At 39.3% G+C, this 23327-nt stretch overlaps 1 protein-coding gene across 2 annotated transcripts in view; it reads left to right on the top strand.

Annotated features, from left to right (window-relative positions):
- EPT1 (ethanolaminephosphotransferase 1) overlaps nt 1–23327 on the top strand; it is a 36997-nt gene that overhangs the window by 3192 nt on the left and 10478 nt on the right. Inside the window, exons 1-8 of one of the 2 annotated variants that reach the window (XM_014546654.1) lie at nt 4530–4616; nt 4907–4999; nt 9439–9507; nt 10117–10225; nt 12130–12204; nt 16271–16533; nt 17954–18062; nt 21866–21914. In XM_014546654.1, coding sequence (XP_014402140.1) covers nt 4614–4616; nt 4907–4999; nt 9439–9507; nt 10117–10225; nt 12130–12204; nt 16271–16533; nt 17954–18062; nt 21866–21914 — 770 coding nt within the window. In that variant the 5' untranslated portion in view covers nt 4530–4613. Of the gene's footprint in view, nt 1–4529; nt 4617–4906; nt 5000–9438; nt 9508–10116; nt 10226–12129; nt 12205–16270; nt 16534–17953; nt 18063–21865; nt 21915–23327 lie in introns of those variants that run through there. The other variant, XM_005874888.2, reaches the window with a different exon arrangement.

Here is a 23327-nt window from a genome sequence, read left to right as displayed (position 1 = left end):
CTTCCCTTATCTGACTCACTTCCTGTGTCTGACAGCAGATTTCCTATCATCCTGGAAAACAAAGGTCAATTAAGCAAGCATCCAGTGTTTACTAAAATGTAGTTTGCTAATGTTATTTTAGGTATAATGAGGCTTCTTTTATAAAAAGGGGGAGGACATAAATTTATTTCTTCTAGTGGAGGGTTCTTTACTCAGTACTGTGTTCATTTTATTTTATTTTTAAGTATATTTTTATTGATTTTAGAGAGGAAGGGAAAGGAAGAGAGATAGAAACATCAGTGATGAGAGAGAATTATTGATTGGCTGCCTCCTTCAGGTCCCCCACTGGGGATTGAGCTGGAAACCTGGGACCTTTCAGTCTACAGGCTGATGCTCTATCCACTGAGCAACACAGGCTAGGGTAGTACTGTGTTCATTTTAAAAAGTATGAATCCAAGGGTGTCCAAAGGAGAAATCTGTGTGATCATTACTGGAATGTGAATCACACCTAGAGACCTTTTCTTCCTGAAAATCACACATTCCCATTGTGTGGTCTTTGATAGTAAGTCATTTATGAGTGCTTGCTGAGTGAAAACAGCTTTACCCATAAATGGGTCAAGACTTAAAATACTCAAAAGAGATTTTATTCCCCGATGTGACCCTGTATGTTAGAGCAAAGAGATGTAGAGAAAGATTAATACTATAAAAGAAGCTGGTGGAAAAAATTACTTTTAAACTAGTTTAATGTATCTTTTCTGGAGGTACATCTGAGAGCTACTGCTGGAAACCTGGCAGTTATTCAGAATAACTGCTGAAAGGTGTGCACACGCTGTGTGGTCATTAGGTTTCTGGAATTAGGGACTGTAAGACAATTCATTTTCAGTACAGAAGAAAGCATGGATGGAGTCGGTGTTAGATACTCTCTTAACACTGTGTTCTCTGTTGTGCTACCACAGATTTATTAAGCAGTGAAATAATTAGTGTCTGCCTTCTCTTTTAGGATATGCGCTCTGGGAGGGCAGGGCCTTTGGCTGTCTCCTTCAACATGACCAAGGTCTAGCACATGAACAGAATGGGCTCTCAACATATTTATTGAAGGAACGGAAGTGTAAAAGAATAGAAGCCATTGTGGAAGGTGGTAAAAGGGAGCTGTGCATCTCCTGGATATCGGAAGGAGACTTTTGTATTTTGAATGTGTAAATGTCAGGGTGTTCCTGGGGCGACGAGGAGACCTCAGTTCTTGTCTTCTTGAAGGAAAGATTTTCAGTCAAGAGACAAAGTGCAGCAAAGCAAGCCAGAACTTATTGGCTGCAGCAACAATGTACTTAGGACAATGAAACAAGGAAGGGCATAACGGGTGGGGAACCTTTTTTCCTGCCAAGGGCCATTTGGATATTTATAACATCATTCATTGGCCATTCAAAATTATCAACCTAAAAATTAGCCTGCTATATTTGGTCAGACATTTAATTAACTCACCCCCAATGCCTTGGCAGGGCCAGACCAAATGATTTCGAGAGCCTTATGTGGCCCGAGGGTCCAGGGGTCTGATGTTCCCCACCCTGGAGAAAAGTAACAGGAGAGCCCAGGCTGGGCTGCTTTGGCTCACTGAAAAGTCAGAGAAAAGGGTGTCAGGGGGTTCGCCTGGGATGAGCTGCCTCTGCCCATTGCTCCCCTGGTTGTACATCTTGAGCTTATTTATCTCTCCCTTGCAGGTGGAAGTCTTAAGGGACGTGTCAGGGGAGGGTCTCAATAGAATATTCATCAGATTTCCAAGTGTGCGCTCTCAGGGTCATGGTCTCCACTGATTGGTCATCACCAGGCCAGGGGGTCATTAGTTAATACACCTGGTCCTGAGGCAGTCATTGTGCCACTTATCTGGTTTTGCTGCTTTTCTGGGCCTGGAGCTGAAATACTACTGAAGCCTAGACGTTTCTTTATGGAGGAAAAGTCAGGGGGTCCAAACCGCATGACCAGTGTAGGGGAAGAAAGGTTACCCTGGGGTGGGAGGTTCTTGTTTTCCCTGTTTGCCCCTTGCTAGGCATCCAGGGTTTCTGCCCTGGTGAGTTTCTGTACCTTGCCAATCGTCCTTGCTCTGCTCTTGTCTAACTGCCTGTAATGGGTTTGGGTTTAACCATCACTGTTCTCTGTTACTTACAAATGTTCCTTCAGACAATTATGTTGAGCGATTTTACCCTCACGATGCTTATCATTCTTCTCCTCTACCTATTCTTTAGACAGGTATTGTAGTTGGATTTTCCCATTTATCTAAGGGAGAAACTTCTATTGTGATTTACCTGATCTGACCTGGGGAAGACGTAGTTTTAATTGATAGTGTAGCAGGTAGTTTCAAAATTGTATCGTTTGTTTTCCTTCAAATTGTATCATTTTGCTTCAGAGGAAGTGCTGTTCTGTGAAATAACTTGTTTAGTCTTAGGAATATAATGTGATGAGTTGGTTCTGCTATTATTGTAGTTAATTAATTTGGCTGTCAATAATAAAACCTGATTATAGGAATCGTGACTATTGTGAATTAATTATTATTATAATTAAGGTTGTTAAGAGAGACTGCATCTCAATGGTAATGCTAAAGAACTAGAATCTGGTCTTCACCCTTACTGGTTCATACAATTTAATTTTTTTTTAATTCAATAAGCATTTATTGAAGGCTCAGTCTGTCAGGCAGTGCACTGAGGTGGCGAAAGTTAAGCTAGGCAAAAATTCTGCCTTCAAGGGACCTAGTTTGGTGGCATATAGACAAGTAAATAGCTATAAATAGTTAATAAATTAAGTTGGGTAAGTTCAGGCTGCTATGGGAGAGGAGAAGGGAGCAGCTCCTGGGAGTGAGGGTGGCGCTGAGAAAGGCTTCAGAGAAGGGAAGGAGAGGAACACAGCTCAGCCTAGAAAGATGAAGGCTGAGTAGGCCCCGGTAATGCCAGGTAAAGAGGGGAGAAAAGGCTTTGCAGAACAAGGCAGCAATGGAGTGCAAAGGGCTAGAGGCCCAAGAGATGATTTTCTGGGAACCACAAGAGAGGTTAGATGTTTAGGCAGAATGGTGGAGTGGCAGGAGATGAGACTGGAGAGGGAGGCGGGCACTGTCGGAGGAGGAGGATTTGATGTCAAGGTCTTCTGGATTTTATCCTGTAGATCAGTGTTTCTACAGTCCAAGGACTGTTGGTGTCAGAATCCTGTGGGGAAAATGATGTTTTTTTAAAAAATATGTTTTTATTGATTTTAGAGAGAGAGAGGAAGGGAGAGGAAGAGAGAGAAACAACCATCCGCTGCCCCCTGCAGGCTCTCTACTGGGGATTGAGCCCACAACCAGCTGAGCCACATTGGCTAGAATGGGAAAACGTTTTTAATAGCAGATTCCTAGGCCCACTTTGGGAAATTCAGATGAGATAGCTTGCCATTATCTGCATGTTAAACAAAATACCTCTTGGGTATGTTGTAGTGCTGTAGGTTTTAGGGAGCCACTTAAGATTTTTGAACAGGATCAGATTTTAATATTAGGAAGCTCACCTTGGCAGCTTATAAAAAATGAATGTATGGAGGTGGAGTGGAGATAAGGGTGATCTGGAGACAGACCTCTTAGGATCCTCCTGAATAAAACTAGGTAAGAAACTCTGAGCAATGGGGATCAAAAAGGAGTTTTGGGGATTCTAAAGATGGAGGTCACAGCTGGTTTACCTACTCCTTGCATTTGCCCCGGCAGATACGGTTAATTGACACACATTGGACTACATTGGCCTTGAACTTCTTGTCAAGAATTCCCTGAAGCTGATGATTGCTTGTCCTCTTTAAAAAGGGTGTTTGTTCTCCAGTTTGCATTTCCCTCCTAATATGTATGCTCATGAGGTCTTTTGTTCAGTTTACCTGCCTGAAACCTATGGACATTTGAGTTTGTGATCCTTGATTTAAGATTTTAAGTTGACAGAATGTGGTAACTGACTAGCTGGAGGTGGCGGTGTGGGGGACAGAGGATGAATAATGGGGAGGAGTCTGGGATGACTCAGGTTCTGGTGGGATGACTTGGGTAGAGGTGGCAGTCACTGAGGTAAAGATTTATAAAGTATTCACTCTGAAAAGGTGCCCTTGGTAACAATAGCACCTAACATAGTTGAGGAAAAAAATTTAATTCTCTTGATAGCCCAATGTAGAGATATTAATATCTCATGAGTAATCAGACTCATGAGAGTTTGATCCTTACAGAAGCAACAGTTTAAATGGTAAATGATGCTGAATCTGGCAGGATAACTAATCTTTTGCATGAGGCACTTCTCTTAGTCAGGGCCACTTAAAGGTGTAGTTTGTGGACTTGGAATTAAAACAAACAAAAAAAAAACAACCTTCATGTTCTAAAGAAATACCATTTGTGGATAAATTGCTTTCCTTTACAGGAATATTTCTGTAATGATTTAAAAGATTAGAATAGATTTGAATAGATTTGAGGAAGTGGCCTCTCCCATCTGTAAGAACATTAGTAAGGCTTGAAAAGCCCTTTTGTGGTCCTAGATATAGATTTACAAATGTCTCATATAATTATTGTTGCAGTTGGTAGAGACCGAAGAGTCAGAAGGAGTGAAAGAAGGATGGATGGGAAACTTGTGCAGAGAGAGAGGGAGAGAGATTAAATGGTAGGGAGAAGGTTACCACATTTTTAGGTGCTGTTTGGAGGAAACATCTTGAATTGGTTCTTTTACTATCTGAAATATCAGTTCACTGACCATGGCTTGTTTTTCTAACTGCTGTAATACAGTGGGGCCTTGACTTACGAGTGTCCCGACTAACGAGTTTTTTGAGATACCAGCTGTCTCTCTGCCGATTTTTTGCATTGAGTTGACAGAGTAATTTGAGTTAACGAGCTCCTTAACGAGCTCGGTCTTGAAACGAATTAAGTCAAGGCCCCACTGTACTTAAATGTTAGAAGAGCTTCTTTGCTGAAAAAGAATGTGGAGGTTGGGAAAGATGTTCCAATCAGACCGATGGGAAGGAAGGCACAGAGAGCAGGAAGACCACAGTAAGTTAGAGGCACAGGGAAGTGCTGGGTATGTGAGGGACAGGCTGAGCCGAGTGACGGAAAGCCTAGTGAAGGGAGGTTCAGTGAAGAAAAGTTGCAGTGGCAAGAGCAATGTGATCATAAACACTGAATAATAATAATTTAACAAACATCTACATAGCATTCACTATATGCGTTACATCTATTGTCTCATTTAGTACCCACAAGTGCCTTGTGAGGTGGAATCATTTCCCCCATTTTACTGAGACACAGAGTTTGAGTAACTTGCTCAAGGTTCCCACAGTTGAAATTTGAGCCGAAGCAGCCTGGGTCCCGAGTCCATGGCCTTCATGCTCTGCTGCCTCTTAAATCTAAGAATGAAATATAAATTCTGCCTTGTGGTTACTGGGTATTTTGGATAAGATACATAAACATTAGATAAAGAACTTTATTGCATTTGTGCCTCATGTTTGCGGATGGGGAAAACATAGTGACAGAATTGATTTTGATTTCTCTTCCCCCAGTTTTAAATTAGTAGGGGCAGGCGGGCTTGCATGTCTTACATTTAGTTGAGTGTTGAGAACCTCTCATTTGCTATTAGCTGTGATTGAGATAAAAGGCTTTTGATTAAATAATTAGCTTTGGGACTAAAGTTAGAAAGAACCCAGGTACTACTAGCTCTGTGATCTTGAGCAGGTAATAGTCTCTGTAAACCAGGTTTCCTTATCTGTGAAAGGGGTAGTTTCTACCTCAGGGTCATTGTCAAAATTGAATGAGTTAATATTTATAAATTGCCTGGCACATAGTGCTAAGCATAGCGTTAAGTAAATAAAAAATAACACTTGACACTTATGCTTCCCTGCTGGCAGACATAGCATATAACATAGACACATGCCCACACCCCAGGAAGTAATACCAAGAGAAAGTATATTTTAAGAAAGGAAGTGAAGGGTGGCAACTTAATGGACAGATAGGAAGAGTAACTGAGGAGTCTATGTCCAGTTTGGATCCCACAGATATCTTTGACTTCAGATTTCATCCTCTGTTTATCCGTGTATAATAGTTCAACAGGCGGAATAAGTACATTTTCTCAAATACCACTCTCCTATTTAAGAATCTGCAGTACCATCCAAACGTTTAAGTCTCGTATCCACATTCCTCAGCAAGGATTTCAAGTTCCTTCACTGAACTCGTCCTCCTTTTGTTTTATCTTCTCATCTCTTGTTAGAGATTATAAAGTAAGTCTAGCAGGCAAACCTGCTTGTCTTCATGACTTGTTCGTTCTTGTCTCATTGTTCTAGCTCTTCTCCAATCTTCTCTCACCACCATCTTCTCTCTGACATCTTAGCAGATGTAAGTGACCATATTCAGTGACATGTGATCTCACTGCCCACTGATTCACGTTTTCTAAGGGTGTAGTTATTAAAGTCTCGTATTAATAAGTAATTTAAGAAACTTGTTATTTCTGTCCCCTTTTTTAATTTTAAGTTTCGTTTTGGAGTTTTTGCATCATAGTAGAGTGTTCCCAGCACAATGCCCTGCATTTAGTAAGCATTAGTGAGCAATAGCTGAATCTTATCCTACTTCTCTCACTTGCAGTGCAGTATTTAAAGTCATCAAAAGGAGGTGTAGGTGTTGACCACTGAGCTGATGCTGTGGCTTGTCCTTCTGCTGAGGAGTGGCGGGAGTGTCTTTAATGTTCGTTGTCACCAGCGGTCCTTAAACTGGAGGGTGCCTCAGGATCACCTGGCTGGTTTGTTGGACGACAGATGGCTGGGCTCCACCCCCAGAGTCTCTGATTCTGTACATCTGGTGTAGGGCCCAAGAATTTGAATTCAGTTTGGCGACTACATTTTGAGAACCATCTCATCAAAGAAGTATTCAGTTGTATTGCAGTCAGAAGAGCAGTTAATAAAACCAAGAAATGAATGTAGAGGAATAAGAAAGTATTTGATGTTCATAAGTTTTCAAGCATTGGGTAGTCTTAATTTTTGTGTCTGGGAACCCCCGGATATCTTTTATTAGAAAAGAGAATGAAGTGTTTTCAGAATTGTGTATTAGCCTTCTATAGCTGGGTAACAAATTACCACAGACTTGATGGCATAAAACAACACACATTTATCATCTCTCAGTTCCTGTGAGTCAGGAGTTTGGGCATTGGTTAGGTGGCTCCTCTGCAGTTAAGGTGTCAGCAGGACTGGGTTGTCATCTAGATCTTGGGGTTCCTCCTCCAGGTTCGTGTGGTTGTTGGCAGAGTTCAGTTCTTTCTAAATGTAGGGCTGAGGCTCTTGGCTCCCAGAGGCTGCCCACTTTTCCGTCCCACATTACCTTCACCATAGGCAGTTCACATCACTGCTGTTTGCTTCAAGGTCAGCTGCAGACTCTTCTCTAAACTGCTAAGATGGAGTCTTATATATGAAACTAGAGGCCTGGTGCACGAATCCGGGCTGGGGTCCCTTGGCCTGGCCTGTGGGATCGGGCTGAAACCAGCTCTCCAACATCCCCTGGAGGGTCCCAGATTGCGAGAGGGCGATTCTTGGGTGATGCCCCCGGAATCGGCCTCCCTCCTCTCTGGTTCTGGGTGAGTCACCGCTCGGTAGCTCCTGCGTTGAACATCTGCCCCCTGGTGGTCAGTGCGTACATAGCTACTGGCCAGTCAGCCGGCCTCTAGTTTAAAAATATTTCTGTTAATTTTTCCATCATACTTTTAAGTCTTGAAACACTGATGAGGAAATATTTTCTGCATATTCATAAAAATTTCAGGAAGAAATTTTGACCTTTAATTATGATTTAAAAAAAATTAGACACTCAAATTGAAACCAGACAATCAACGGGTCCAGGCTGCCTGTCACTCCTTGAGCCAAGTAAGCAGAGACAGGGTTGAATCATATGAGCGTTTATTCCAATAATGCTGGCAGTATGGGAGAGCAGCAGGTCATCTATGAAAATCTGCTCTGCGCCCCCACCATAAGCCAGCTGCTTATATTAGGGTGGACAAAGTTTTTCCATCATACTTTTAAGTCTTGAAACACTGATGAGGAAATATTTTCTGCATATTCATAAAAATTTCAGGAAGAAATTTTGACCTTTAATTATGATTTAAAAAAAATTAGACACTCAAATTGAAACCAGACAATCAACGGGTCCAGGCTGCCTGTCACTCCTTGAGCCAAGTAAGCAGAGACAGGGTTGAATCATATGAGCGTTTATTCCAATAATGCTGGCAGTATGGGAGAGCAGCAGGTCATCTATGAAAATCTGCTCTGCACCCCCCATAAGCCAGCTGCTTATATTGGGGTGGACAAATATTACATGGGGAAGTAGGCAAAAGGAATAAGAATAGGTATGCAATGTGGGTGTTACTGGCATGGGGAAGTAGGCAATGCCAGCTGGGGTGAGACTCCATTGTTTGGGCAACCAGGTTGTTAATCTTTCCATGATAAATGAGAATGGACTGAATTTCAAGGTTGACTCCAGGTCTCTGGAGTATACAACTCCCAGCCAGGTTAGAATGTGCTTTCTTAAATTAGAACAAAACAATCAAGGTTAGCAGAGCATGATTAATATGTCTTAAAACTACAACTAGTCCCCAATATTCTATTTCTGCACCTAAGAAAATGCTTACTACTTACTTTATATACATACTAAGCATAAGTACAATACACAGGCAAACTTTTTTCAAACATGTGACTAGTATAGCATTGTTTAAATGTTGGCTGGATGAATTAGGTAATGTTCCCACTTCTGGAGGTGGGAATTGTCCCTTACCGATTTTGTATCCCTTCTCCCCCACACCTAGTGTAGTGCTCTCTATATGCTAGGCACTCTAATGTGTGTGTCTGATGAATGTCATCAACATCACTTTTAAAGTTTTACATTATTATATACAAATATTTGTTAAAACCCCCCCCCCTTACTGTGGGGGCAGGTAGTACTATAATTGTTTCATGTGTATTATTAGCTTAACTAATCCTGGCAATCCTTTAAGGTTAAAGTTATTATCCCCATATTACAGGTGAAGAAACTATGACAAGTAACTTGCTCAAGGGCACACAGATAGTAAGTACACTAGCAATGGTATTAAGTGGTAAAACAACTAGATTCCTCTAAGTCCAGGGATGAAGGAGGTTGAGTGAGAAGGTGTATGAGCATGTTTGAATGTACACAGTGTGCATATTACCAATCTAGATTCTGTATAGTAAGTGAGAACTTATAAGCAGTATAGATTTTTCTGTTGAAACACGATAATATTATAAAGGTTGAATAAAAAATACCTGGCTGTGCTTGACAGTTTTTGCCTCATTTATATTGCTCCTCCAGTTTTATTATTCAGATGATGACATCATGTAAATAGACATATTCTCCAAGTTACTTTTGTACTGTTATTTTCAGTTTAGAAATTGTTCCGTTTGCTAGCGTGTAAAGATTAACTCTGAATATTTTCTTTCATTTCTTAACAGTACAGTGCTGTAGATACCAATCCACTCTCTCTGTATGTCATGCATCCATTTTGGAACACTATAGTAAAGGTAAGATGATTAATAGGCATGCATTTGTTTTAGTAAGTTTAAAATTTTAAACTGTTTAGTAAGTTTTACAGATATCTTATTAAAACTGTCCGGTCACTAAACCGGACAGTTTTAGTAAGAGATCTAGAGAAACTACTACTCCTATCTCCTTTCCCTTTTGATTTATCTCATTGTTGAAATCTCAGTTTATACTCTGGAATTCATAATTTTATAAAATTTTCTAAAATAAATGTAATGTTCGTTAAATATAGAATTATTTAAAACAGAATAGAAAGAAGAAAGAAGTGCTTTCTTCTATCAATTGCAGATTGTGGTTTGCATTTTAATAAATAAATAACTCCTGCATATGATCTTTTAAAAATATATGTTTTTGTTGATTTGAGAGAGAGAGGGGGAGGGAGAGGGAGAAAGAGAGCGAGAAACACCAATGTGAGAGGAGAGAGGAAGGGAGAGGGAGAAAGAGAGAGAGAAACACCAATGTGAGAAAGAAACAGCAATTGATCTCTTAAATTATAGCTTTTATTATAATTTAAATTTGCATGTTGTGCTGTGTGTGGACAGAGATATTTCTCTACTTTAATTATATTCTAATTATTTTGAAAAATACAGGTATTTCCTACTTGGCTGGCTCCAAATCTGATCACTTTTTCTGGCTTTCTGCTGGTTGTATTCAATTTCCTACTTCTGGCATACTTTGATCCTGACTTTTATGCTTCAGGTAAGATTATTACTTTTAATATAAAATTTGAAATGTCCAAACAGAGAAATGATGTGATTATTTTCTGGTTTTATTAAGATGCTATATTTTTGAAAAGTTTTAGGTATAATTATAAAGGGTATAGAAAATGTCAAAATTGGGTATAAAAGCTAAGATGTGTTTTCACAGTCTGTATGTGTGTTTCTATTAAGTTCTAGAAACTAACTTGCCTATTTAATCTAGAAATGCTATCCAAAAGCATAAGGTTTTAGTAAGTAAAGAATAACTGGATTTATAAGAAGATACAGGATCAGGACTACAAAACTGCTTGAAAATGAATTTAAGTAGAGTCCAACCTACCTACCAATTCCAGAAATACCTCTTCCTTTGTTCTAGTTATGGGAGAAAAATCCTGTTTTCTAAAGGGAATGTAATGTTGCTTTCCCTCTGCTCAGCATCCTTACTTCTAACAATTCCCAGTTTCCTCTAAAAATGGTTCTTAGACCTTTAAGTATTTATTGACAGAGTCTGGATCCTTATTGGGGAAGACAGGGAAAAGTCACTTTTGGGGAGGCAGTTTTCAGCCTGCTCCCACCTGGGATTCCAGTGTCTTCTCTCACACCTATTCCTGTCTTTGCTGACTTCCTCACCCAGCTTCTGCTCTGGCAATAGGAGTGTCTCTGGGGTGCATTTGGGATGGGGGTGGATAGTGCGAGACAGGATCTATTTTTATCATTCATCCAGTTGATGAAGTTGTGAGGAATAGAAAGATGAAGGTAGATTAGTATTTTTTTCATTCTAAGTTAGAGAATATATTTTCCAATAAGAATACTTATAAATGATGTAGTCAGGAGTTTTAGTATTATAATTCATCTGTGTTCTAGGTTCAGCAGACTTTTGTGGACTAACCTGGAAAAATTAACAATCACTGAAAACATTGTTTTTGTAGGAAAGTTTGGAGTTTGAAACACTTAGGAATTTTGCTGTTATAGAAATTCTGTATACATACACCTAACTTTATCAACTGAAACTTTTAGCCATAGCTTCTGTACATGTAATAATATGGTAATGGAAGATTATAAAGTACTATATGAATAATAAGTAAGATTAAATTTCATTAAGTCTGGTTTTGATACTGTGTTTTTTCAAATTTGTATTTTAATCCTCAGGACAGCCTCAAAAGTTTACTTTCTAACTAGAAATATTATTTTCTCAAATTAAATAAGAATACTTAGTTATTAAGAGAACTGAAAACATGTAAATATTATATATATTTTCCCAAATCATATAAGTTGAAGGACCAGATCAACCATTTAGTCACAATATATTTGAGAAATGAAAGACAGGTGAGGTTAAATGACATATTTAGGTCACAATGCTCATTGGTTACAGAGGCATGACTAGAACCCAGGCCTCCTAATTCTAAATTGTTCTATCTTAGGGGGTAAAAGTGAGGTCCAGACATTTCATTATGATTCTGATGCCAGAATCATCCACTTGAGGTCACCTAGCTGTACCAAATCAAAAGGTCTTTTGTTTAGCTAATTAATGCAGTAAGAGAGTATAGGTTGAAGGCTCAGTACATATTTGTAAACAGTGAGGATCAGATTAAACACAAGCATTTTTAAATTCTAAAGACATTTTTCATTCTACATAAGATTTTTAAGATGAATAATCAGCCGTGAGTTATGATTTAAGCTCAAAATAAATACCTATTGTTTATGAGGGGTTGCACAGTTCTTGTTTCCTTTTTCCAGAGTTTATTGATATTTTTTAATATTTACCTAGTTCTGTATTCAAAATATATTGTACAGTATTGTAGCTTCTATTTAATAAGTGGAAACTTGTTTTATCTGGCAGTATATACCATGGTAAGAATGATGGTACTTAGACTGTATTACACTCTGAGTTGCTTTCCTTTGCAGCACCAGGTCACAAACATGTTCCTGGCTGGGTGTGGATTGTGGTGGGCATCCTCAACTTCGTTGCCTACACTCTAGGTAAGAAATTGGCAAATACCCACCTTAGTCAGTGGCTGGTGAATCTGTCAGCAAAGATAGCCAACCAGTAGGTTAACATTTTCTCCTATGCTTACTTCATGTTAACTAGGGTTTATTAATATCCTGTTCAATTTAATAAATATGTTTTTGAGTTTCTCTGTGAAAAAAAATTGTTGTTCATTGCTAGGGATTTAAAGGATAAGATAGGAGTTGGCAAGCTATCACTTGTGGGCCAAACCGGCCTGTTGCCGGTTTTTGTAAGTACATTTTTATTGGAACACAGCTGTGCTCATTCCTTTACATGTTGTCTATGGCTGCAATCTTGCAACAAAGGCAGAGTTGAGTAGTTGCCAACAGAGACTGTATGGCCCAGAATGTCTAAACTATGTCCTAGCTGGCTCTTTACAAAAAATATTTGCCAGCTTACAGAATAAGACATTATTTTTGCCTTAAGTTTGGGAAGCAGTGCTGACATACCAAATGACTGCGGAATACTGAGAGGTCCTATGTAGAGCGCAGTGGGAGAACAAATAGGCCAGTGGTCAGTTCTTATTTGGGGGAAGGAGTGGTCAGGGAAGTCTACTGTACTAGGCTATTCTGTCTATTCCGCCAAGAATGCTTTTCATTGGATTATCTTGAATGGCTTGTCCTGAATTCTCTTAATATCCTTTCCTGCTTTATTTTTCTCCGTAGCATTTAAAATCATATGACCTGGTAGCCATTTACTTGCCTACCTGTTTGTTGTCTGTCTGCTCCAAAATATGTTTCTTGAGGAGGGTGGTACTTTGTTTTCACTGCTGTGTACCCAGAGTTTAGAACATAGTAGGCACTCAGTAGATAGTTTTTAAATGTTTGTGAAGTAGCAGACCCTGACTTCAAGTTGCTTAGACCTCTTCGGATAAAAATGCCTTACACATAAAACCAGTATAATCTGGTACATAATTATGGTGGATGACCAGAGCTGCCAGAGTTTGGGGAACGGAGAAAGTGAAGTCTAGAAGAATTAAGAAAAAAGCTTAGTTACATATTTAGGTAGAGGATTCTGGACATCAAGTTATTCAAGATGAGAAGCTTTTAAAATTCTGCTATTTGGTTGCCCAGGACTGCAGGAGGAATTAGCCTAATTCTAGGAAAGGTGAAGCTAGCCTGTGGCCTCTAACTCTCTAACTTCTAACATTTAGCATTTCATAAAGAGCCTTGTGCTATATTGTATAATCTACCTGTCTCAGGTCCACAGCTCTGGCAAAAATCCTGACCTAACACGATTTGTTGCAAAATGTATCTTGAACTAACCTGAGGCAATTTACAATCTTTTATTCTACTAGTGGGACTATTCTTACATTTTGCTACAGAAATATTAATGTGTTTGATCACAGCGTGCTGCTCTAGGTCCTGCTGGGTTTCTTGAAAATCATCAGCAGTGATGGCGAACCTTTTGAGCTCGGTGTGTCAGCATTTTGAAAAACCCTAACTTAACTCTGGTGCCGTGTCACATATAGAAATTTTTTGATATTTGCAACCATAGTAAAACAAAGACTTATATTTTTGATATTTATTTTATATATTTAAATGCCATTTAACAAAGAAAAATCAACCAAAAAAATGAGTTCGCATGTCACCTCTGACACGCGTGTCATAGGTTCACCATCACTGATATATAGCATATTCCCTGAATTACCTTTCTTAAAAAAAAGCCCCACTCTGAAGCATATCGAGACCTCAGACTTGTGGAGCTAGAATGGGTTCAGTGAGAAGATGCACAAAACCTAATTAATATGTAATTCATGATTCAGTATTTATTATAACCGTAGGAGTTGCACTGAAAATAGGAAAATAAGCCAGCAAATAATGAGAAAAGTCTTAGGAAATATTTTAGCTACTTAAGGGCATTAAGACCTTATATAAGAGAGACCTGCAGTCTTTGGGCAGGAGTTTTGGCATTCATTCTTAATATATTCCTTCAATATTTTGAAAGCCTTCTTTGTCACAAACTGAGCTGGGCACTGGGGTAATACTGTGGTGAGCAAGAAACACAATACAGTAATTATAAGGAATTTCTAATTCCCTAAATAGGAATCTTTACAGTTAGCCTAATTCTAATGCACTTAGTTATCAAAACTGTTTCTTTTGAGAATTTTTTATAATTCAGAATTTTCTTTTTTAACTAGATTTTACCATCCTCTCTCTCTCTCTCTCTCCTCTCTCTCTCTCTCTCTCTCTTTCTCTCTCTTTCCCTCTCTCCTCCTTCCCTTCCCTTCCTTCCTTTTTCCCCTTCTTTCTATGTCCTCCTTCATTTCCTCACCCCCAAGGTTCCTCTGTTTCTGCCCTTAAATGAAGGTGCTCTATTATACTTTATCCTTAACTTTCTTTCTTCTGATATTCTGGGTAATCCTGATTCTTAACACTACTGAGATGACTCTTTTGTTTATAGCTAGCTGTTATTTATCTTGAGTTACTAATAATAAGTACCCTTAGGTTGAATTGCTTGACATTACCGTGTGGATACCCTGCTAACACTTCAATTTCAGCCTCTGAAATTGTACTCAGCATCTTTTCTATCATTCTTGTTCCTTCTGCCTACTTCCTTGTTTCAATGAACACTACCACTGTAGTGTTACCCAGGCTGGAACCTTTGGAGATGGTCTTCTTGTCCTTTGGCCTCACCTCTCTTTTTTTTTTGCTACCTTGTCGTTTTTATTTAATATCTCGCCAGTCCCCAGCTTTTCATTCATACCACATTCCATCGCAGTGTTAGCTTACTAATTGTTCCTCTTCCAGCTTGTCATTCACACTGATGTCAGGGGAATCTTCCGGAAACACTTCATTGACTTCACCCTTGTCACTCCCCCGCTCAGATACTTTTAGTAGCCCTTCCTCCTCCCTAAAACTTTTAAATTGGCCCAAACCTCCCTTTTAGCCTCTGTGTCCCGCCCTCTTCACATACTACTTTCTAGTCAAACTAAACTGCTTGGCTTTCTCAGAACAGACATGTGCTTTTCCGTCTCGGTGTTTTTGCTGGTAGCACTCCCTCCTCTTGAAACGGCATACTCCTTTATCTCCTGTCTACTGAAACCCAACTCATTCTGTATGTCCCCACTCAGATTTCATCTTGTCTTCCAAGCCATTCTAGAGGTCTCAGCCTGAAGAGAACCTGTCCCTTTTCTGTATGTTCTATGGTGTGATACACTATGTCTTTAATGACCAGTTTTTTCTCCTTTCTCAATTGTAAACATAAACTTAGTTTATTCTAAGATTCTTGTAATCCCTACAGAGTTGAGAATAGTGCAGTGCATAGGTTCTATACATTCTTATATTTACTGAAACTTAGTATGTGCATAACTTTTTTCTGAAAGCACTTACAGTTGTGGAGGCGGTAGCGCTGTAAAGAAGTGACTGTGCTATCAAACAAGATGAAATAGGTGCTGTAACTGAAGTACATAGTGTTTCTGGATTCCAGAGCAAGGAGTGGTTAGATGAGTTATAATGAGTAACTGCTGAATGTTCTCTGGAGGCTTGAGAATGTGTGGCTAATGGAGCAATTCCGTTGTTAGGCAGATTTGGAGAACTTCAGAGTCCAACTAGAATGCTTCCTCCTCTAAAACTGACACCATTCAGTGTGATATAACATTTTAATTTTAATATTTATTTATTTATTTATTAAAAATCTTTATTGTTGAAAGTATTACATATGTCCTCCTCCTCCCCCACTGACCGCTCTCAGCCCCCCACCCCAGGCCTTCACCACCCTATTGTCTGGGCCCATAGATTATGCATATATGCATACAAGTTCATTGGTTGATCTCTTCCCACCCACCCATCCTCCCCTGCCTTTCCTCTGAGGTTTCATTAAACTTAGAGAAATTACAATTAAAATTTCAATTTTATCTGTGAAATCTTTGAGTTATAGGAATTAAAGGTTAGATTTTTATAGTACTGGCTGGTAGCTGTACGTTAATTAGTTAACATTCCTGTGATATGCTGATTTTTTTATACAGTTTATTACAGAAGACTTTCTCCATACTAGTAAGATTTGACCTTTTCCTGTGGTAATGTGTTTTTGTTGCAGATGGTGTGGATGGAAAGCAAGCCCGCAGAACCAATTCCAGCACCCCGTTAGGGGAGCTTTTTGACCATGGCCTAGATAGTTGGTCATGTGTTTACTTTGTTGTCACTGTGTATTCCATCTTTGGACGAGGACCTTCTGGTGTCAGTGTTTTTGTTCTTTACCTGCTGCTATGGGTTGTTTTGTTTTCTTTCATCCTGTCCCACTGGGAAAAGTATAACACAGGGGTTCTTTTCCTGCCATGGGGATACGACATTAGCCAGGTGGTAAGTATGGGTTTTAACTTAAATTTTCAATATTGCATCAATTTGGGGGGGAAGTTTTTATCATGCCTTTTTATTGCCCTTACGCTTTTTAAAAAAAATTAGAACTGATGTGTGCTTTTTAAAAAATCATTTTATATTATTTTTAATTTATTTATGGAAAATTTCAATCATATACAAAAGTCAAGAAGATAGTAGAGTGAACCCTTATTTATGTACCTGTTACATAGCTTCAGCAGTTATCAACACGTGGCCAATCTAGTTTCATGTATACCCTATCTCCCCTCCTCCCCCTGCTCAATTATTTTAAAGGAAATTCCTGAAATTATATGATAAATATTTTACTATTAACCTCTTAATGGTAAGAGCTGTTTATTTATTTATTTTTATCCTTACCTGAGAATATTTTTTTGTGTGTGTCTTTTTAATTGATTTAAGAGAAAGGAAGGGAGAGAGAGAAACATCCCTGTTAGAGAGAAACATTGATCTGTTGCCTCCTGTATGCACCCCGACTCAGACTCTCAACCAAGGTATGTGCCCTGACTGGGAATCAAGCCTGCCGCCTTTTCATGTAAGGGACGATACTCTAACCATCCGAGCCACCTGACCGTGGCAGTCAGAGCTCTTTTTGAAAAACATAAACACAGTTGGTTAGGTGTCATCCGTACACTGAAAGGTTGCTGGTTGATTCCTGGTCAGGGCACATGCCTGGGTTGTGGGCTCAGTCTCTGGTGGGGAGTATGCAGGAGGCAGCCGATTGATGTTTCGCTCTCACATTGATGTTCCTCTCCCTCTCCCTGCCTCTCTATAAAAAATCAAAAAATTGTAAAAACTAAACAAACTAAACATAAATGCAATGCCATTATTACATAAAAAATGAACCGTTTCTTAATGTGAATAAACTTCCATTTTAACTGTTGATTTTGTAAAAAAAAAAAAAGATGTGTACATATTTATTGGCTTTTTCTTCTTGTCACCAACTTTTCAGTGAGTAGCAAGATTTGTTTTTTCTTACTTCATAGGCTTGCCATTAACTCTCCCTGCCTTTGAATCATGCTTTTTGTGTTGCCATTTTGCCCATTTGCACCTAAGGCTCCAGTAAAGAGTCAGAAGTTGGAATGTTTTTGAAGAAGAAAGTGGGCAAATTGGATCATCTTATGGCCTACCCAACTTATGAGGTGCCTTAAGGTGTTCCAAATGATGGCCAGTTGCTTGCATTGTTTAGAAGTTATTTCATGGCATTGTTGGCTGAAAAAAAATATTTTTAGAGGCAAGAAGACTTGCCACAATATCAAATTTAAGCATAGTTCTTGCTTTTGCTAAAACTGTTTGACTAGTTTTATGCTGCATAAAGCATCATTGATTCCCTGATCTTTCCAGCTGTTAATGCCTCTGTATGCTTTTGTCTGCATTTTCCTTCCAGACTATTTCTTTTGTCTACATAGTGACTGCGATTGTGGGAGTTGAGGCCTGGTATGAACCTTTCCTGTTTAATTTCTTATATAGAGACCTATTCACTACAATGATAATTGGTAAGAAGCCCCATGTTGAAGCCTGTTTTAACATCACTTTGTTATCAAAGCTAGTGTTTGATTATAACAAGCAGCAACACCCTTCCCCCTTCTCGACGTTCCTATAACCCTATAGGATTTCAGCCTAATCATTAAGGAAAAATAAGGTTTCTTTGTGTATCTTTTTGTTGTTGTTGCTCAGCATCAAGCTATTCTTAATAAGAAAATACCAAAATAGATCACACAAACTTATAAACTATTTAAAGTAATCTAGGTTGTATTGGAGGATCCACATGTAGGTGACATTTGGTACAGATATTCTACTTATCTCAAAGTTGATTATTAGTTTGTAGGAAAAAGAATAGAAATTACTTTATAATACATCCACTCCAAAAATTGGGCCTCTGTTTATCTCGGGTATCCTCCTCATGCTACTGAATGCGAGGTAAAGGTTTTGACCATGGAAATGTTCCCTTTTGATTTTAGCTGAAGGGGATTTCTACAGGACGATTGAGTTAGGGGAGAGTGTCTCTAGGGAAAGAGGCAAAAAGGAAGAGGAATCTGGATTACTTGGGGCATCAGGAGTAGCACTAAAGACCTTTGTAGAAGTAAAAAAAAGCTTACTTATTGGCTATTGCTGTTTCCTTATCTAAAAAATAACCCTGTCTCTGTATTGGTGAACCTTGGTAATGGAAGGGGAAGTAGGTAAGGTGTAGAAACAGCTGAGAAGATGGTGCCTTAGGCATTGGCTTTCAGAAAAATAGTGGTTTGGGCCCTTTTCATGGCTCTGAACCATAGATATTTTCGGAACCCTGCTGTAATCTACCAAATGTTCACCTTTTGGTACCTACATAAACTGTGATTACCATCCCTTGAAAAGGCTAACTATTTTTCATCTCCCATCATGTAGTGGACCTTTTGATTTAAGCAGCTTATCATATGGCAGTTGGTTGCATTTTACATTTAAATGTTAAGTGTAAAGATTAGGTGGAATTCTCTGATAATATGAGATATGCTTTTGAATGTTAAGTGAGTGCTTTATTAGACACATCATTTTGTTTGTAATTTATAAGTTTATCTGAATTCTTCCCTCTGAAATAAAACAAAAGCCCACATGTTTCTGTACAAATCAGTGAAGTAGCTTTTCCAGTAGTAGATTTGAGTAGACACAAATAGACAGGAGGGCCTTAGTGCTTAAGCTACTTAGTTTCTGCCAATAAAATTAGTAGTGCTGGTCTTGGGGTGACTGGGGTGCAGTAGAGCCTCTGGTTAGGCAAAGAATGGTCAAAGGTTGGTAGGAGGTAGAGTGGCTCCTGTTTGCTATTATGGAAGGTTACCTTCTTTGGGTACAACATACAGGCCACCAACAAAGCAAGACTCCCCGCCCTAGTCCCCCCACCCCTTTTGTTTATTATGAAAAAATTTAAACATCTATATTTTTTCTATTCTTTCTGTTTGTTTATTTATTTATTGATTGATTGATTGATTTTAGAGAGAGGAAGGGAGAGGGAGACAGAGATAGAAACATCAATGATGAGAAAGAATTATTGCCTCTTGCATCCCCTACTGGGGATCGAGCCCACAATCTGGGCATGTGCCCTTGACTGGAATCAAACCCAGGATCCTTTGGTCCGCAGGCCGATGCTCTATCCACTGAGCCAAACTGGCGAGGCCTGTTCTTTCTACTTTTATATAATCCCTATGTGCCATCACCTGGCTTTAACAGTTTTCAATTTAAGTGCCAGTCTTGTTTCTAATGCATAACTACCCCATAACCCTTGGGTTATTTATAACATAGTAGAGGCCCGGTGCACGGATTCGTGCACATTGAAAGGAAATTAACTAGAAGGTGGCCGGTGGGGTGGGACTGGGTGAGATGGGTTGGACATGCCCTGGAACTAACCTCCTGCAGTCCCTCCTCGGCCGGCCACACCTGGGGTGGCGTTGGGGCTCAAAGGGCGTCTGCGGAGTGAGCGGGGCGCCTCCGGCAGGTGGGGTTCCTCAGCCTGGCCTGTGGGGATCGGGCTGAAACCGGCGGTCCAACATCCCCCGAGGGGTCCCAGAGTGCGAGAGGGCACGCTGCAAAGTTGCTGTCGCTCGGCAGCTCCTGTGTTGAGCGTCTGCCCCTGGTGGTCACTGCACGTCATAGCTACCAGCGGTTGGCTAGTCAGCCGGTCGCTTAGGCTTTTATATATATAGATACTCTCTTATAATTACCAACTATTTACCATTTCTGCTGCACTTCATTCCTTCCTGTATATCTGACTTAAAATATGGTGTTCTTTCTCAGAAGTCTGAAGTACTTCTTTTAGTATTTCTTGTAGAGCAGGTCCGATAGCATTGTATTCTCTGTTTTTGTTTATGTGAAAATATTTTGATTTTTGCCTTAGTTTCCCCACCACCACTTTGAATATATCATTCTAATGTCCTGTGGCATCCACTGTTTCTGAGCCAGCTCTTTCATCATTGTCACCCTGTATGTAATGTGTCATTTTTCTCTTGTTGATTTTAAGATTCTTCTTTTAAAAGTTTGACTGTGATATACATAGGTGTGGTTTTCTTTGTGTTTGTTCTTCTTGGTCTTGAGCTTGTTAGATCTGTAAGTTAATATTTTGACTAAATATGGGAAGTTTTCAACCACAGTTTATTTCTTCAGATTTTTTTCCTGTCTCTCTTTTCTCCTCTGGACTTCATTTGCATGTATGTTAGATTGCTTCTCATGATATTGTCCTATAGGTGATTTTTATGAAGCTTTGTTAATTTTACTGTTATCTTTTTTCTCGATATTTTTATTACATAACTAGAGGCCCAGTGCACGAATTCGTGCACCAGTGGGGTCCCTCGGCCTGGCCTGTGGGATTAGGCTGAAACCGGCTCTCCGACATCCCCTGCGGAGTCCTGGAATGTGAGAGGGCACTCTGCAAACCTCAGTTATAGACGGGTAGCTGAGGCCAGAAGAGTGAGATTCCCAAGGTCATACACCACACCTGCAGGCCCATCTTGCTCAGTCCTGATCAGCCAGACCCCAGCAGCAAGCTAACCTACTGGTCGGAGCGTCTGCCCCCTGGTGGTCAGTGCACATCATAGCGACTGGTCGACCAGTTGACTGTCCGCCCCCTGGTGGTCAGTGCACATCATAGTGACTGCTCGACTGTCTACCTCCTGGTCGTCAGTGCATGTCATAGCAAGCGGTTGAGCGGCCTTAGCATATCATTAGCATATTACTCTTTGATTGGTTGAACAGCCGACTGGGCACTTAGCATATTAGGCTTTTATTATATAGAATTTCTATTCATCTGTCTTTTACTTACTGCTTTTTTCTTCTTCTGCTATCTCCCATGCTTCTTAAGCTAGGCACTTAGCATATTAGGCTTTTATTATATAGAATTTCCATTCATCTGTCTTTTACTTACTGCTTTTTTTTTTCTTCTGCTATCTCCCATGCTTCTTAAGCTTTCTGGTGAATTTTTCATGGAACCTATCATTTAAGTTATCATACTTTTCAACTCTAGATTTTCCATTTGTTTTTTTTTTTTTTTTACACTCCATTTCTCCATTGAGATTCCCTATTGCTTTATTGTGTGGATGTACCATAGTTTATTCAACTAGCCTCCTACTAGCTCCTTGAAGTCTGCTTTGAATCAGCAAACTGTCTTGCCACTCTTCCACTTGTAAATATTGTTCAGAAAAGGGTTATATTTCATTACAGAAGTAAACTGGAATCTAAAAAGTATTGGGTCTAAAAATGTTACATATTTTGTATGTATTTATTATAAAAGTCACTTAAATAATAATCCTGATGATTTAAATGTTCTTCCTTTTAGGTTGTGCATTATGTGTGACTCTTCCAATGAGTTTATTAAACTTTTACAAGTAAGTATTTCATTTTGTAATTGGATAAGAAATTGTTATTTAGATGAATTTTAAGATCTCTCCTTTTGGAATCTGGATATTTTGAAAAGGTTGTGAAATCTGTATTTTGAATCTAGAAGGAAATTAGGATAATTTAGTATATTTATGGTGACTTGTGTAGTTACTTCAACCATAGCACAAAACTACTTGTTCTTGTTCTTTTGCTACAGTTTTAGGCTCACCAAACAGTCTTCTAATTTGCCATTTTTTTGTGAGTGAATCCACAGGAAGGTATTCCTATTGAATATGGATGCATTTAAATATATTTTTACTGATTTCAGAGAGGAAGGGAGAGGGAGAGATAGAAACATCAATGATGAGAGAGAATCATTGATCAGCTGCCTCCTGCACACACTCCACTGGGGATGAGCCTGCAACCCTGGCATATGCCTCAACCCGGGAATTAAACCATGACCCTCCTGGTTCAGTGATGCTCAACCACTGAGCAGCCACACTGGCCGGGCTGATATGTTTACATTCTGTTTTATAAATTGATTATCTCTAAGTTTACTTAGCATGATCATAAAAAACACACACACGAAAACTTCTGAACTTGTATAGTTTAGGACCAAACTCTAGACCTCTGCTGGCTCTTCTCAAATAGCATTATATAGAATTCCTGCCTGCGGGGATGGTAGGCTTTGGGGAGCGGAGTTGCCCAAGTGGAGTTTCATTTTTCTGACCTATGCACTTCCCCATCCTGTACAGCCTCACTGAATTTCTTTTTGTGACCTGAATATATTCTGCTCTTTCCTTCCTCAGTATTTTTGCTCTTGCTGTTTCCTCTATTTGAAAAACTTTCTTGTACTTCCTCCTTCATCCTTCAGCTCTCAAATCTGTCTGCAAAATCCTGTCCATCTCAAGCTAAGCTCTATGAATCTTCCCTGTTTATTGCAGAGTCATTCATAGAAACCATAAAATTTAAAGCTCTGAAGGCCACAGAGATTATTTGAGTCATTTCTTCCTCATCTTCTAAAGGTGCGGTCTTGATTGGGCAACATCTTGGCCAAGGGCATGCAATCAGTGGCAGAACCAGGGCTAGAATTTGGGGCTCTGTTCAGATGAGCGAACGTGTCTAGAGATGCTAGAGTGCTATCAGCAGTCTCATTTCAGAATCTTCCAGGTGAATTATTTCTCACTTTAAGTTCTCTGTTCACTGTGAGGTCCTCTTGTAGTATTGCTTTATGTTCATTTTCTTTTTCCTATTAGAATATAATCTCAAAGAACAGTGATTTTCAACCTTTTTCATCTCATGGTACACATAAACTAATTACTAAAATTCTCCAGCACACCAAAAAATATATTTTTTTGTTGATCTGACAAAAAAAAAAGAGGTATAATTTTGATTCATTCACACCGGACGGCTATTGTTGT

The sequence above is a fragment of the Myotis brandtii genome, unplaced genomic scaffold (genome assembly GCF_000412655.1).
Source record: "Myotis brandtii unplaced genomic scaffold, ASM41265v1 scaffold454, whole genome shotgun sequence".
Classification (NCBI taxonomy): Eukaryota; Metazoa; Chordata; class Mammalia; order Chiroptera; family Vespertilionidae; genus Myotis; species Myotis brandtii.
Note: the sequence above shows the minus strand (reverse complement) of the source record. Positions and strands in the feature narration are given on the sequence as shown.